This window comes from Balaenoptera borealis (assembly GCF_965194805.1).
Source record: "Balaenoptera borealis genome assembly, chromosome: 13".
NCBI lineage: Eukaryota > Metazoa > Chordata > Mammalia > Artiodactyla > Balaenopteridae > Balaenoptera > Balaenoptera borealis.
Genome location: NC_138870.1, coordinates 97,134,476 through 97,148,894, shown reverse-complemented (window position 1 = coordinate 97,148,894; position 14,419 = coordinate 97,134,476). Strand labels below are relative to the sequence as shown.

At 54.3% G+C, this 14,419-nt stretch overlaps 1 protein-coding gene across 1 annotated transcript in view; it reads right to left on the bottom strand.

The window, feature by feature from the left end:
• Nucleotides 1–5,785: 5,785 nt before the first annotated feature.
• The window catches only part of MGAT3 (beta-1,4-mannosyl-glycoprotein 4-beta-N-acetylglucosaminyltransferase), a 30,376-nt gene continuing 21,742 nt past the window's right edge, over nt 5,786–14,419 (bottom strand). Inside the window, exon 2 of the mRNA XM_082352757.1 lies at nt 5,786–10,592. Coding sequence (XP_082208883.1) covers nt 8,990–10,591 — 1,602 coding nt within the window. The 5' untranslated portion in view covers nt 10,592 and the 3' untranslated portion in view covers nt 5,786–8,989. The remainder of the gene's footprint in view (nt 10,593–14,419) is intronic.

Sequence of the window (14,419 nt, the reverse complement as noted above, 5' to 3'; positions counted from 1 at the left end):
ACAAAAACAGAAATGTAGATCAATGGAACAAGATAGCCCAGAGATAAACCGACGCACCTATGGTCAACTAATCTATGACAAAGGAGGCAAGGATATACAATGGAGAAAAGACAGTCTCTTCAATAAGTGGTGCTGGGAAAACTGGACAGCTACATGTAAAAGAATGAAATTAGAACACTCCCTAACACCATACACAAAAATAAACTCAAAATAGATTAGAGAACTAAATGTAAGACCGGACACTATAAAACTCTTAGAGAAAAACATAGGCAGAGCACTCTTTGACATAAATCACAGCAAGATCTTTTTTGATCCACCTCCTAGAGTAATGGAAATAAAAGCAAAAATAAACAAGTGGGACCTAATGAAACTTAAAAGCTTTTGCACAGCAAAGGAGACCATAAACAAGACGAAAAGACAACCTTCAGAATGGGAGAAAATATTTGCAAATGAATCAATGGACAAAGGATTAATCTCCAAAATATATAAACAGCTCATGCAGCTCAATATTAAAGAAACAAACAACCCAATCCAAAAATGGGCAGAAGACCTAAATAGACATTTCTCCAAAGAGGACCTACAGATGGCCAAGAAGCACATGAAAAGCTGCTCAACATCACTAATTATTAGAGAAATGCAAATCAAAACTACAATGAGGTATCACCTCACACCAGTTAGAATGAGCATCATCAGAAAATCTACAAACAACAAATGCTGGAGAGGGTGTGGAGAAAAGCGAACCCTCTTGCACTGTTGGTGGGAATGTTAATTGATACAGCCACTATGGAGAACAGTATGGAGGTTCCTTAAAAAACTAAAAATAGAATTACCATATGATCCAGCAATCCCACTACTGGGCATATACCCAGAGAAAACCATAATTCAAAAAGACACATGCACCCGAATGTTCATTGCAGCTCTATTTACAATAGCCAGGTCATGGAATCAACCTAAATGCCCAATGACAGACGAATGGATAAAGAAGAGGTGGTACATATATACAATGGAATATTACTCAGCCATAAAAAGGAATGGAATTGGGTCATTTGTTGAGACGTGGATAGATCTAGAGACTGTCATACAGAGTGAAGTAAGTCAGAAAGAGAAAAACAAATATCGTATATTATGCATGTATGTGGAATCTAGAAAAATGGTACAGATGAACCGGTTTGCAGGGCAGAAGTTGAGACACAGATGTAGAGAACAAACGTATGGACACCAAAGGGGGAAAGCCGCGGGGGGGGATGGGGGGTGGGGATGGTGGTGTGGTGAATTGGGCGATTGGGATTGACATGTATACACTGATGTGTATAAAATTGATGACTAATAAGAACATGCTATATAAAAAAATAAATTAAATTAAATTCAAAAATTCAAAAAAACAAAATTCTGGGAGGAAGAGATGTGAGAAAGAGCAGGTGCAGATGTCCACAGCAGGTAGCACTGCCTGAGTGCCTACTGGGTGCCCAGTTCTGTGCCAGCTGCTTCACAGGCATCATTTAATACCCATGACAACCAACGCTTTGAGTCGTCATCTCTCCTTTTTTTTTTTTAATAAATAAATTTATTTATTTATTTATTTATTTATTTATTTATTTATGGCTGCGTTGGGTCTTTTGTTGCTGTGCGCGGCTTTCTCTAGTTGCGGCGAGCAGAGGCTACTCTTCGTTGCGGTGCGCGGGCTTCTCATTGCGGTGGCTTCTCTTGTTGCAGAGCATGGGCTCTAGGCACGCGGGCTTCAGTGGCTGTGGCTCGCGGGCTCTAGAGCGCAGGCTCAGTAGTTGTGGCGCATGGGCTTAGTTGCTTCATGGCATGTGGAATCTTCCCGGACCAGGGTTCGAACCCTTGTCCCCTGCATTGGCAGACGGATTCTTAACCACTGCGCCACCAGGGAAGCCCAGTCATCTTTACTTTACAAATGCTGAGATGGACACATCTAGGGTCATGTGATTGGCAAGTGGGAATCTGGGATTTGGACCCTGGATGGTTAGATCATAACACAGTCCCCGGTATACAGCAGGTACTCAATAAATGGTAGCTACTATTAGGGAGAATTCAAGAATGGCTCTCAGATTTCCAGCTGTTGTGATTGGGAAGATGAAGGGTCATCAATGGGATGGAAAGTACAGAACAGGGGGAAGAGCCTGTGGGGAAGCTGAGTTCCATGTGGCTCCTTGGTGTTTGAGGTGACCTTGACACCTTGGGGACTCATCTAACAATGGGATCCATGGACCAGATGCTCAGGAGAGAGGACTCCCTGGAGAGAGTGAGCCGACGCCACCTTGACTAGAGTCATATACTGTAAGTAGAGCAGTGGGCCCAGGACTAAGCCATGGGGAGCCCCCTTGTTGAAGGGGTGCATGGCGTAAAAGGAGCCCAGAAAGGCAACCAAGGAGGAATGTCAGGGAGGAGGAAGAGGAAATCACAGAGGCTAAGGGAAGGGGTGCTGAGACAGGCTGTGTGATCCGTGTGTCAGATGCACCAGGTGAGGAAATGGAGCAGGAGAACATAGTCATGATGAGGATAGCTCACACTTACGACACTCTCACAGTGCTCCGGGCTTTGTCCCAAGCTCTGAGCACCTTCACAACCACTCCGGAAGTCTGTCCTATGAAGAGCCTCATTTCACAGATGATCCAGGAGAGGGAGTTTACAAAGGGCTGGTAAAAGGCCTGATGGAGGCAGTTGAGGTTGTACCAATGGTGACATCTTTGCCCCCACTTTGGGGGGACCATCCCCCCTCCTTTTCAATAAGGCGATCAGTATATTCCAACCCCCCTACAGCCTCAGGGCTCAAGGCATGATCACATGACCACATACAAGTCAGTGAGATCCAGGCACAGGACTTTTAGAGGGAGGAGCTCTACTTCTTCTGTGCTGAGTACACAAGATGAGATGGTGTGAGACCTGGAGCTGCTACAGCCATCTTGCAGGCATGAGGGGTAAACCCATCTAAGAATAAGGACAGCACAGGTTGGGATGTGGAACTGAGCTGAGCCACAGAGAGAGCTGGATGACAATGTGACACTGAGCTCTGCCTCAAGCTGGATCCAAAGCCTTTGCCATTACTGAACTTTATCCCCAGCAAGCCAATAAATTCCTTCTCTGCTTTTCTAGTTTGGGTCGGCTTTTCTGTCATTAACTGAAAGCAAACTGTATCAGTTATGTAGGGCCACAACTAGCTGTGCAACAAATCACCCCACAGCTTAGTGGCTAAAGCAGTTCAGCTCATGAGACTGGATTGATCTTTAGATTGGACTTGACTGGGAAGTTCTCTGGCCTTGACCAGTTGGGATGATGGGGACAACCAGGCCACATGTCGAGGCCACACTGGTAATGATCTGTGTCACTGTTGATGTTTTGTCTCTGGAACCTTTCAGTAGTCTAGGATAGGTGCTTCAAAGATGGTCTGTGAACTGCTGAGCCTGCGCTCTAGAGCCCACGAGCCACAACTACTGAGCCCGTGTGCCACAACTACTGAAGCCCACGCGCCAAGAGCCCGTGCTCCACAACAAGAGAAGCCACCGCAATGAGAAGCCCGCGCACCACAACAAAGAGTAGCCCCCACTCGCCGCAACTAGAGAAAGCCTGCGTGCAGCCAAAAATAAATAAATAAACAAATAAATTTATTTTTATATATATATATATATATATATATATAAAAAGATTGTCTGTGATACTAATACAGGGTTGGGCTTTTCTCGCAAATACTGCAGGACAGGGTTGCAGGCAATAAGGGGGGTATATACATGAAGGGCCGGTTTTTTTGTAGATTGTTCCTTAATGTGGGTTTGTGTGATGCTTCCTTGGGATCATCGTCAGGCAATGCCTTTTTTGGCAGTAGACCTCATGGGTGATGTGGGGTCCTTCTCAGAGCATCTTCTCAGTGGGTCTGTGAGGTTGGGGGAGTCCTGTCTGTGTGTGTGATGGCTGACTGGCCGACAGGCTCATTCTTTTGTGCGTTATCCCTTCCTTTGTCACCAACAATGTAGGTCAGGTCTGAGCAGGTGGGTGCGTCCCTGTAGCAGCTGCCCGCCCGCTGCTGGGCAGAAGAACTGTTCAGCTGAACCCAGCCTGATGGTAGAACTGTGAGCAGATACATTGTTGTTTTATCTACTAAATTTCATGGTGGTTTGTGTTACAGCAATAAATAAGCAATAGAGTAAGGAAAAAAAAAACTATTAAAAGACTATATGAATTTGAAAGAGTTAGTTTCCTGCAATAACGGAGTCTCTGGAAATTCACTAGAACAGCAGGTGAGGGGCCAAGGATGCTGGCCAGAAGGCTGGCCCTGGGCCGGGCCTTTCACTCCTTTGAGCTTTAACCAGAGATTTGTGGATGTTTCATGATTTGGGGCACATGGGTGGGGACTTCCAATGGGCTCCAGGATGAAGGGCCTTCGGGATTTGGGGGTTTTATCTGCACACAGCTGAAGCTCCAACTTGCAAAGCAAACTGGGCAGGGCGGTGGTTAATGACTGGTGTTGACTCTAGTCATCACTTTTGCTCTTGTCTCCTCCATCCTGATGGAGCTTAACGGGTTGTCATGCATTTCCCTTTATTTCATTTTACCCTCTATGTGCAGTAAAGCTTTCTATGGGCCATTTTTACAGAGAGAAGAGTCTGGAAGGGAACATGCGTCCTTCCCAAGGTCATGGAGCCCGTCAGCACCCCACACCCTCCTGGACAGCCAGCTGACGGGGAGTGTTGTACCTGATGCTCATGGACAGAGCACCATGCCGGTTCCTGGGCTCTGAGGACTCTGCGCCAGCCTCACCTCACCGTCCTGAGGTCGTGCTTACCTGTCTGTGTTCCCCCACTGACTGTGGTCCTTCTGAGAACAGGGACTGTCCTCGCTCGCAGTGTCCGGTGACCCAGCACTGTGCCTGGCTCAGTTAGGAGCCTGGATGATGTCTGAACATTGACACAGGCATTGCCACCATCCTCTCCTCCTCATCCGCTTCCTCGCCTCTTCTCCCCCTTCCTCCTCCTCCCCGAGTGGATGCTGATAGAGGCAGTGCAGTTTGGCAGTTAAGAGCTCAGCTTCTGGGTTTAGGCAAACTCTGTCTGCCATTCACTGCCTATTTAATGTGTCCAAGCCTCACTTTCCACATCTGTAAAATGGGAATGATGGGGAGGGAACACTCTTAGCCCAGAGTTTGGCACGAAATAGGCATTTAATAAATAATGTCTATAAATGTTGATGGTGATGATTCACTCTCAGACACCATCACAGCACAAGTCCAGATTAGCTCCATAGGGGAGATGACCCATCCTGGAGGCTGACGCCCTTACCTGCCCTGGAGGGTTGGTGACAGGACTAGTCCTGGGAATTCAGATCTGGCCCTGGTCTGCCACCAAGTGGCTGTGTGGCCTTAGGACCCCTGACAGGCATAGGGAGGAAGACCACTGAGAGCACAATTGCAGGAGAATCGCTCCACTCTCACTAGAGGCACCAAAGTCTTCATCTAGATCCCCAAAGGGGTCCCCACCCACCTCAGGAGGGTGGGTATTGCCAGGCCAGGTCCTTCTGGGAAGGACTGTCAGCGCCCTCCCTTTCCAGGCCCATTTCCACCAGTGGGAGGGACAGATGCTCCCTTGGTCGGGGCAAGGGGAGGTGGTAACTGCATCTCTAAATGAAGATGCTCAGAACGGCCCCCTCCCTCACCGCTGTCCAGTCCTCAGGCAGGCTCACACCCCACCGACCCAGCAAGACCAGAGCTACCCACCCGCACCCCTCCCTGCCCCAGAGCACCCCCAAACTGGCCACTCAAGCACACACTTCAGACTTTGTAGCTGTTTTTATTATTAATATTATCTTCTCCTTTAAGCATCCCTTTAAGGGTGAAATGAAATCCAACCATTTACAGAGAAAATGATTTCAGAATGTACATATTGATTTTCCCTTACAAAAAAAATAATACTATTATTATTACTGGTGTCCTTAAATTACACATTTCCCAGGACTCTGCCCGTTGCTTGGGCAAGTCCCGTCTCCCCACCCTGTCACCTTTGTCCCCAAAGCTCTTCCACGCCTGCCCATGGGAACCAACATGATCCGAGGTGTGCTGGGCCTCCTTGGGTCTGGAGGCCACAGGGCGGGTGGTTCCCAGAGGAAGAAAGCTGGCTGCGGCGCCAGGGCCAGCAGTGCAGGGTGCTCACGTTCACAGCTTGGTTTCCCTTCATACTGGGGGAGTGGCCCAGGGCTCCCCTGCCCCCGAAATTCCCAGTGTCTGACGTGCCTATAAGTGAAACTCTTCAACCCCATGCCTTGGCCCCCACAGCCCGCTGGCAGCCGTGCGCTCCACTCCATGGCCAGGCCTCCACTTGGCGGTGACCATGAACGCGCCTGGCCCTCCTGGGTCTGAGAGGGAAGGTGGGGCCTGGCAGGTCTGAGCTCTTCCCCTCTGCCGTCCCCTGCCCCTGAGCTGGTGAACTGGAGGCCAGGGACCCCTGACAGCCTGGAGGAGGCATCCCTGCAGCAGCAGAGGGTGCCAGGGGCGTGGGGTGAGGAAGCTGTCAAGGAGGGGGGCCCTGGGCTGGGGCTCAGGCACGAGTCAGAAGCCCCCAGGGACCGCCCGCCCGGCGGGGAGCAGAGGTGGCTGGGAGGTGAGGCCAGGTCACCCTCGCCTGGGTGACCCAGAGCCACAGGGACACCCTGACCTCTTGAGCCCCTTAGCCCCAAGAGGGGCCAGAGAGAAGGGGGCTGCTCTACCTCCAAGGGAAGGGTTCCCTTGGGACACCCCCTCGACGGGAGGGACAGTGGGGGCAACAGAGACCCCCACACCTGCTTCACGCCCGCTCGCCTGAGGCTGCTCCGCGGCCAGCTCCCCGAGCCACACCCACGCTGGGCGCCTCCCCAGGCAGAGCTGTGGCAAAGGAGACGCCCTCCTCTCCCGGCGCATCAGGAAACCCCCAATAAGACACCCCAAGAAAGTCCCGGCTGGAGGCTGGAGGGGCTGGGGTGGAGGGAAGGGGCCGGGGGGTCGTGGTGGGCTCTCAGCCCTACAGAACTCTGGTCGGGAGGATTCTCATTCCTTGGACTGAAAGACAGACAGACAGACAGACCCAACATCCCCTTTAGCCTGGCTTTCCGGACTCCCCAGCTTGCTTTCTGCCTCAGTCATTTTGGGAAGTTGCAGGAGGTGTGGCCACAGGCTCCAGGTCTCGGAAAGGGTGGCCCGGGCCCTGCTTCCACATCCACACACAAGCATATATGTACAGGGACACACCGACACAGTCACGTACAAGTATACAGCAAGCATGCACCCATGCCCATAAATACACACACACACACACACACAAACACGTACGGTTCCACAGGCAGGCTCTGCGACCCGGCATCACTGGGTAAACATCTGAGGGGGCCTCGGGGAGGGGGCGTCTCTCCCAGCCCACAGCGGCAGGCTCTCACTGCACCCCGGCCCTGGGCTGGCAGTGAGGGGGGCAGGGGCAGGTTTCAGGAGCCCTGAACATGCGAGCAGGATCTACAGCTGCAGCAGTCATTTCTACCCTCTCCCCTCCTCTCCCTGTGCCAGAGATGCTCCTTGTGCCCATATCCATCCTCTCCTCCTCCTTCCTTTAATAAATGAACAGGGCAGCCCAGCTGAAAACTACTTTTCCCGCTTCCCTTGCAGCTACTTGTGGCCATGTGACTAAGTCCTGGCCAGTGAGACGCCATCGGAAGTGACTGTGCCATCTCTGGCTCATGTTCTTAACAGGAAGGGTGTGCACTTCCATGCCTTTTTCTGCTTCCCTCAGACATGGATGCACATGTGATGGTGGGAGCTCGAGCAACCACTCTACCCAGAATTGGAAAGTGTGAGGAAGGAAAGCAGAGCTGCCCTACCAGATCCAGACAACCTCCCTCTAGAGAGTTAAGTTAGAAACCAGCTTCTGTCTGCTTAAACCACTGTATTTGGGGGTCTCTTAATTATAGCAGCTTAGAATCTACTCTAACAAATACATCCCCTCCCCCACGAGGCAACTAAGGAATGAGATGACACACAGCTGGCCTTAATGTCCCTCTTGGGCCCAGGGCAGCCTCATGGCCCCTTCCTGGCCCCTAGCCAGCCCCAAGGAGGGGCACATGGGTGACTCCACCTGAGACGGTGGAGAGCTGGGGCCGTGGGATCCAGTGGGAAGGGGTGATGGGGAGGAGGAGGCCCCTCCCCCAGGTCTGACTTACTAGGCTGCCTAACGGTCCCGTCCCACCCTGAGAACTGGACTCCTGGTCTTGCAAGCACTGGGTGGGCAGCCCACAAGACAGCGATATCAAAAGTAAGAAGGAATGTCAAGGCCAGGTTTGGAACCAAAAGGAAGACTTCCCAGGCTTCCCCAGGCCCCACACCTGTGTCAGGTCCGGAGGGGCTGGGGGCACAGGGCCATCTGCGCAGTGTGTCCTGTGGGGCAGGCGGGTGGAGGTCCCTGCTCGCTCTGGCCCAGCACTCCTGAGGACACTACAAAGCATCCATCGGGGCTTCCTTCCAGCTGCCACTTTTCATCCCCTCCCACCTTGGTGTCCCTTCTTCCTCCTGGGCCCAAATGCATCTATTTACAGAGCCCTGGAATCTCCCGGCATCCCCCTTTCCCACTGCAGGTCCAAAGCCCCAGGAGGCCGAATGGTGGGCTTCTCCCCAGAGGGGACCGTAGCTCCCACTTGGCTGCCCTAGGGAGTTCCTGCAGGCTCCCTTCCCCACCCTCCCCTGCTCCCCAGTAACCACCGTGCACTCTCCGTTGGCACCTCCTGGCTGCAGCACTCTTGGAGGGGTGAAAGGGCCTGCTCTCCTCTCCTGACGAGGAAGGATGTTTTCTGAGCTCACAGGCCTGACCCTGGATTCACAAGGGCTTGAGTAGGAAAGACTCCCCCACCTATCCACTCCTGGTTCTCTTAAGAGCCACCCAGACGGCGGAAGGAGACATGAAGGTAACAGGGGGGCAGCTGCCCAACCCCCCTACCCCGGCCACTGGCCCTATAAGATCATGCAGCCTTAGCCTTCAGCCACGTCCAATTTGCTCCTGGCGGGTGGCCTTCCCTCCGGACCCTTGCTCCACCGCCCACCGTCTGCTGTGCTCTTGGGCTCCTGGTAGGGGTTGTCCAGCAGGTAGCGGAACTGGTCGTAGTTCTTGAGCAGGTACTTAGGGGCATACATGTGTTCGCCGGGGTCGGCCGGCGGGTACTCCTGCTGCGTGCCGTCGAACCAGCCCCCCGTGCGGATCAAGCTCCGGATGTAATTGAGGTCCCGCTTATCCTCGTAGTCACCCCAGCGGGGGAAGTCGCCGTTCTGGGCGGACACCAGCTTGAAGTAGATGCCCTCGGGCGTGAAGCACCAGGAGCAGTGCCAGCCGGCGAAGTGCAGGGGGCTGCCCAGCGACCACTGCACCAGGATGTGGCCCGTGTGGTTCTCGTACTGGCGGAAGTTGGGCATGGTGTAGTACTGGCGGCGGCGCAGGCGGATGCCGTCCAGCCCGTATACCGTCTGCAGCATGCCCACCGTGCAGCCCGACACCACCTCCAGGGTGCCCGGCTGCTTCCAGAAGAAGCCGTACAGTGACTTGCGCATGTGGAAGGCGAAGGGCTCCGTCCAGCCGTCGTAGAGCTTGAGGAAGAGCACGCCGTCGCGAGCGGGGATCTCGTCGGCGTCGTCGATGATGAAGACGTCGTCGGGCCGCAGGTTGCGCAGCCGCGACACGCCGTCCTGCGTCAGGAAGGTGCGCAGGTAGTCGTCGGCGATCCAGCCGTCCTGCCGCCCGCCCAGCGGGAAGTGGTCCAGGAAGACGTAGAGCACCTTGTGCCGGATGTACTCGAAGGTGCCGTTGGTCAGCATCTCGCGGAACTTGAGCGGCCGCGGCTCCCCGTAGGCCGTGAAGTTGGACTCGCACACCACGAAGGCGTCCACCACGTCGCCCAGCTCGTGGAAGCGCACGTCCAGCAGGTCGAACTCATGGTTGATGTTGATGGCGTTGATGACCCGCCGCGGCACCTCCCGGGGCACCAGGCGCTCCTTGGTGGGCAGGTTGGAGTACTGCACCACGGTGGGCACGCCGCAGCTCGGCCCGTGCCAGCCCGGGAGGCACACGCACTCCACCCACTTGCGTCGCGCGCCGCGCCCCCCCGGCCGCTCCCGGGTGCTCAGCAGCTGCCGGCCTGGGCCCCGCGCCGACGCGCCTTCGCCCGCCTCTGCCTTCTCCTCTGGCCGCCCTGATGGCGGCTTCTCCAGCATCTTGGTACCTGGCTTGAAGCAGACGCCCCCGGCTTTGGTGCGGAGGAAGTACTCGGTGGTGTCCTCGGGCAGCACAAAGTCCATCCGGTGGATTTCCTCCGTGGCCTTGCTTGGCGACAGCGGCTGGAGCAGGGGCGAGTGGGAATAGAGCGGGTTACGCAGCAGGTCGGGGCTGCCTGGCTCGGGGCTGGCCTGGGGCGTGACCGGGGCATTGTTCCAGAAGAAGCTGGACACCAGGTTAGGGCTGAGGGAGGCCAGTTCTCGGGGGAAGGTGACATAGGACAGGGTCTTAAAGAAGTGCAGGAAGGAGATGAGGCACAGGCCGGCCATACAGAACATGAGAAAGAGCTTGTAGCGTCTCATCTTCATCCTGCAGGAAACAGGGAGACAGCAGATGGGTCAGGGGTCTGCAGACCCGGGCAAGGGGAGCCTGAGGCTCTTCTCCTAAGGGAGGGAACGGGGAGGGCTTTGTTGCCACCGTGTTTGTGCATGTCCTGACCAGCGCCCGGTGACCCTGCAGGAAGTCACCTCCAGGCGACTCCTCTAGAAGTCAAGCCTGTGAGTCCAACTCACTGCACCAAGGACCCCTGGAAGCCCCAGCATCAAGGAAACCCCACCAGGCTCAGGACCCCTCCACTCCCACAACCTGTCCCCTCCAAGACCACCAGGTCACCACACATCCCCCTGGCAACCTGCTCCAGCACCTGGCCCGCCCCACCCTGACTGTACCAGCTGCATTGCTAGGCTTTGCTCCAGGAACAAAATGCATCCTGGGAAGAGCGCAACCCTGCAATGCAGAACCTGCCCCAGGGGGCTTCCAGGCCCCAAGGGAGGGGGAGGGTGTGTCGCAGGCTGCGGAGGTGGGGCCCCTTCCCTGCACCGTCCAGGGTGCTTTCTCGTTCTATCTGTCCATCTCTCTGTCTCTTTAGCTATCTTTTTTGTGTCTATATTGACAAACCTTTTTCACTGAAAAAATTCCCAGGTCTCAAGGGAACACTTTTAATTCTAACATATTTAAAGAACAAAATCAAGTAAAAGTTCCCCTTCATTACCCCATGCCAGGCAGTAGATTGCTATCCAGCCATAAACAGTTCATGTGTTTGAGGTGTATCACCAGTCTTATATGCAATTTCTCTGTTCTCAGTTTTTTATAATTATTATCATACTTGGTTGGGATGACCTACAGAGTCACAGGAGGGGCTGGGACAGAAACCGGCCTCTGGCACCTGGTGTTTTCATGTCCCCTTCCATAGATCCCTGTGTAGGGGACGCTGTCCTTTCCCTTAAAATGTTCCTTTCTGTGGCTTCCCCTTACATCTCTGGTTCTTCCTCTGGGTCATTTGGGTGCCTTCCTGCCATACCCTCCCCTTCATATCCTAACTTAAGCAAGGCTCCTCACCATTCTGAACCTCAGTTTCTACATCTGTGAAATGGGCACAGAGTTCCTGCTGTGCAGCAGGTGCTCAATAAACTTTCGCTTCTTTCAAAGCTCGAGGCTGGAAGACTCCAACATAAATTTTCTCTAAGCTACATGGTCATAAGGCGCAAAATCATGAAATGCTGGACCCAGAACAAAACTTTAAGGACCATCTCCACCAACCCTTTCATTCTGTGGAGGAGGCCCGCCCTCCCCGGCCTCACCTTGGTGAGGAGTCCTGAGCACGCTAGTGAGGAGCAGTCGAGTCGCCGATCCCGCTGGCCAGGGCGGTACTTGTGCTCTCAGGACCCAGATGTCCCCCCTCCTCCAGTTTAAATGCTGACCCCCTGGAGCCTGCCATTGGGGGGCCGGCACAGCTGACTATAGGAGGCAGGACAGTCAGGGGTGAGGGCCTGACCTCTGCTAAATGTCAGCTGCCCCAGGGCAGAGGGGGGACAGGTCTCCACTGGGAGGCAGGAGGGAGGGCTGCTCCTTGGCAACATTTTGAAGTGGGTCTTCCAGGTTCCTCTCCCCACCATGGGTTCCAGCCCTGCTCTGGCAAAGTGAGACCAGGCAGGCCAGGCCAGCAGGGCGAGTGGAGGGGCAAAGGGCTGAGGCCCAATGGAGGCGGGCGGATAGGAGCTCTTGCTGGGGTAGGGACTAAGCACAAGGCGACACTGCAGAAGCCTCCAGAGTGACCCACCCGAGGGCTTTTAGGACCTGGCAAGGCAGCCCTGATTTTTCTGGCAGATTATTTTCCCCACTTGGGGCATGTCTCTGTGGGGCATCCCATCCCAGCCCTTGCTGGACTGGCCGTGAGCTGTGAAGGGCAAGGCCGGGGCTGCCACTCAGACTAAATTCCCTGGCAGCAGTGAACAAAGGCCCTAGGAAGGTAAGTGAAACTCAGGGAGGCAAGAACGCCCTGCTTAGAGCAAAGGGGCCCCTACGGCCCTGCTGAGGTCACACTGACCCAGCTGCCCCTTGGCTCCCTGGTCAGGTTGGCTTTCAGGATCTAGTTACACCTGGCCAGCTGTGCGCTTCAGAGGACAGACTCACCAGTGCCTGGGATCCCCCTCTTAATCAGTGGGGTCTTCAGGGTGAGGCCGTTTGATAAGGCCCAACCTGGCTTGCTGCCAAGAATCATGGAACCGAGTGTGTCTCCCTCATCGCTCGGGCTGCTAGGAGGCTCACAGACACGGTGGTTGGCCCAGAGCAAGTCAGTGCCTCACAGGCCAAGTTTTCCAGGACACCTTCACACACAGCTGCCTGTGTTTTTTAAACTTATTTTTCTTGGCCCGATCCCTTTTTATCTTATCTTCAAGTATTTTGATAAGTGTTTCAGATACATTTTTTAGACTGAATGGCATATTAATAAGATACCAAATAAATAAATAAGCATTGGCACCCGGGGTCTCATGTAAGTCTCACCAACCCTGGGAGACTGAGGACTGTAATTGCCCCATTTTTACAGGTGGGGAAATTGAGACTCAGAAAGACGATGAGACTTTCCACAAAGAACCTTAAGAAGGTGACTGAACAGGACCTGAACATAGGTTCTGTTCCTGAGCCAGCCTCTTCCTCCTGACAGCTGAGACCATAGCCCTCCCTGGAGAAGCCGGCCTGGCTGTGGGCTAAAGCCATGGAACCAAATTTGGCCCCAGCTCCAGCATTTCTACCTCCATTATAAAGCTTCATCCAGAACCATCAGGTGTAACGATAAAGCTGATGATCGCTGACCCTTACAGGCCAGCTACTGTCCTGAGCACATTACATGCATGTCCTCACTGAATCCCCCCAACACGCAGCAGGTACCCTTGTCCTCTCCATTATACAGATGAGGAGACCGAGGCCAGAGAGATGGTATAACTTGTTCAGTGACACACAATTAGCAAGGGTCAGACTCGATTCTGTGGGGTCAATAATGGGATTTCATCCAGTGGTAAAGCTGTCCTGGATCCCTTCCATCTGCCAAGATCAACCCAAGTGGGGTGATAAGGGTCCCACGGACAGTCCACCAGTGACCAGTGAAGACAACCCAGTGGATGGAACAGCCACCATTGCATTTGACCCACACGACCCCCCGTGGGGTGTCACCCAACCCGTCTCCTCCATTCACTCAGCGACTACTTACTGAGAGCCCACTGGGTGCCAGGCACTGCGCTGGCCCTGGGAGCACAGGGGACGCAGATGACAAGAACCCCCATCCCGTGGAGCGGGCACGGGGGTGAGCCGGGCAAGGGACTGCGGCAAATCACATGGTACGTTACCAAGAGTCGTGCTCTGGGGAAAAATACAACAGGGTAAAGGATGGGGGGGGCAGGTTCAGTGGTAATCAGGTGGCCAGGGAGGGCCTCACTGAGAAGAGTGAGGCCAGAAGACGAGGGTGCAGGGCAGCGGGTTCCGGGCAACAGAACAGCCGGCGCCCAGAAGGAGAGCGTCTGCCGCGCACGAGCGAGGAGCCACACGGAGGGCAGAGCGGAGGGAGGTGGACAGGCCAGATCGCACGGGGCCTGGGGCCGCGGCCGGGAGTGCGGCTTTCACGGGAGGATTCTGAGCAGAACCTCCAGTCTGAACAGGCTCGCTTGGGCTGCTTGGCTGACAGCAGACTGTTGCCTCGAGGGCAGAGCAGGGAGAGTGGCGAGGAGGCCACTGCAGTGTCTGGGCGAGAGGCGGGGCTGCGGGAAGCGGTTAGATTCTGCTGGATTGCCGATGACCTGGATGTGAAGTGTGAGCAAGGAGTCACATTCGGTGGATCCAGGATCTGCAGGATGGACCAGCTT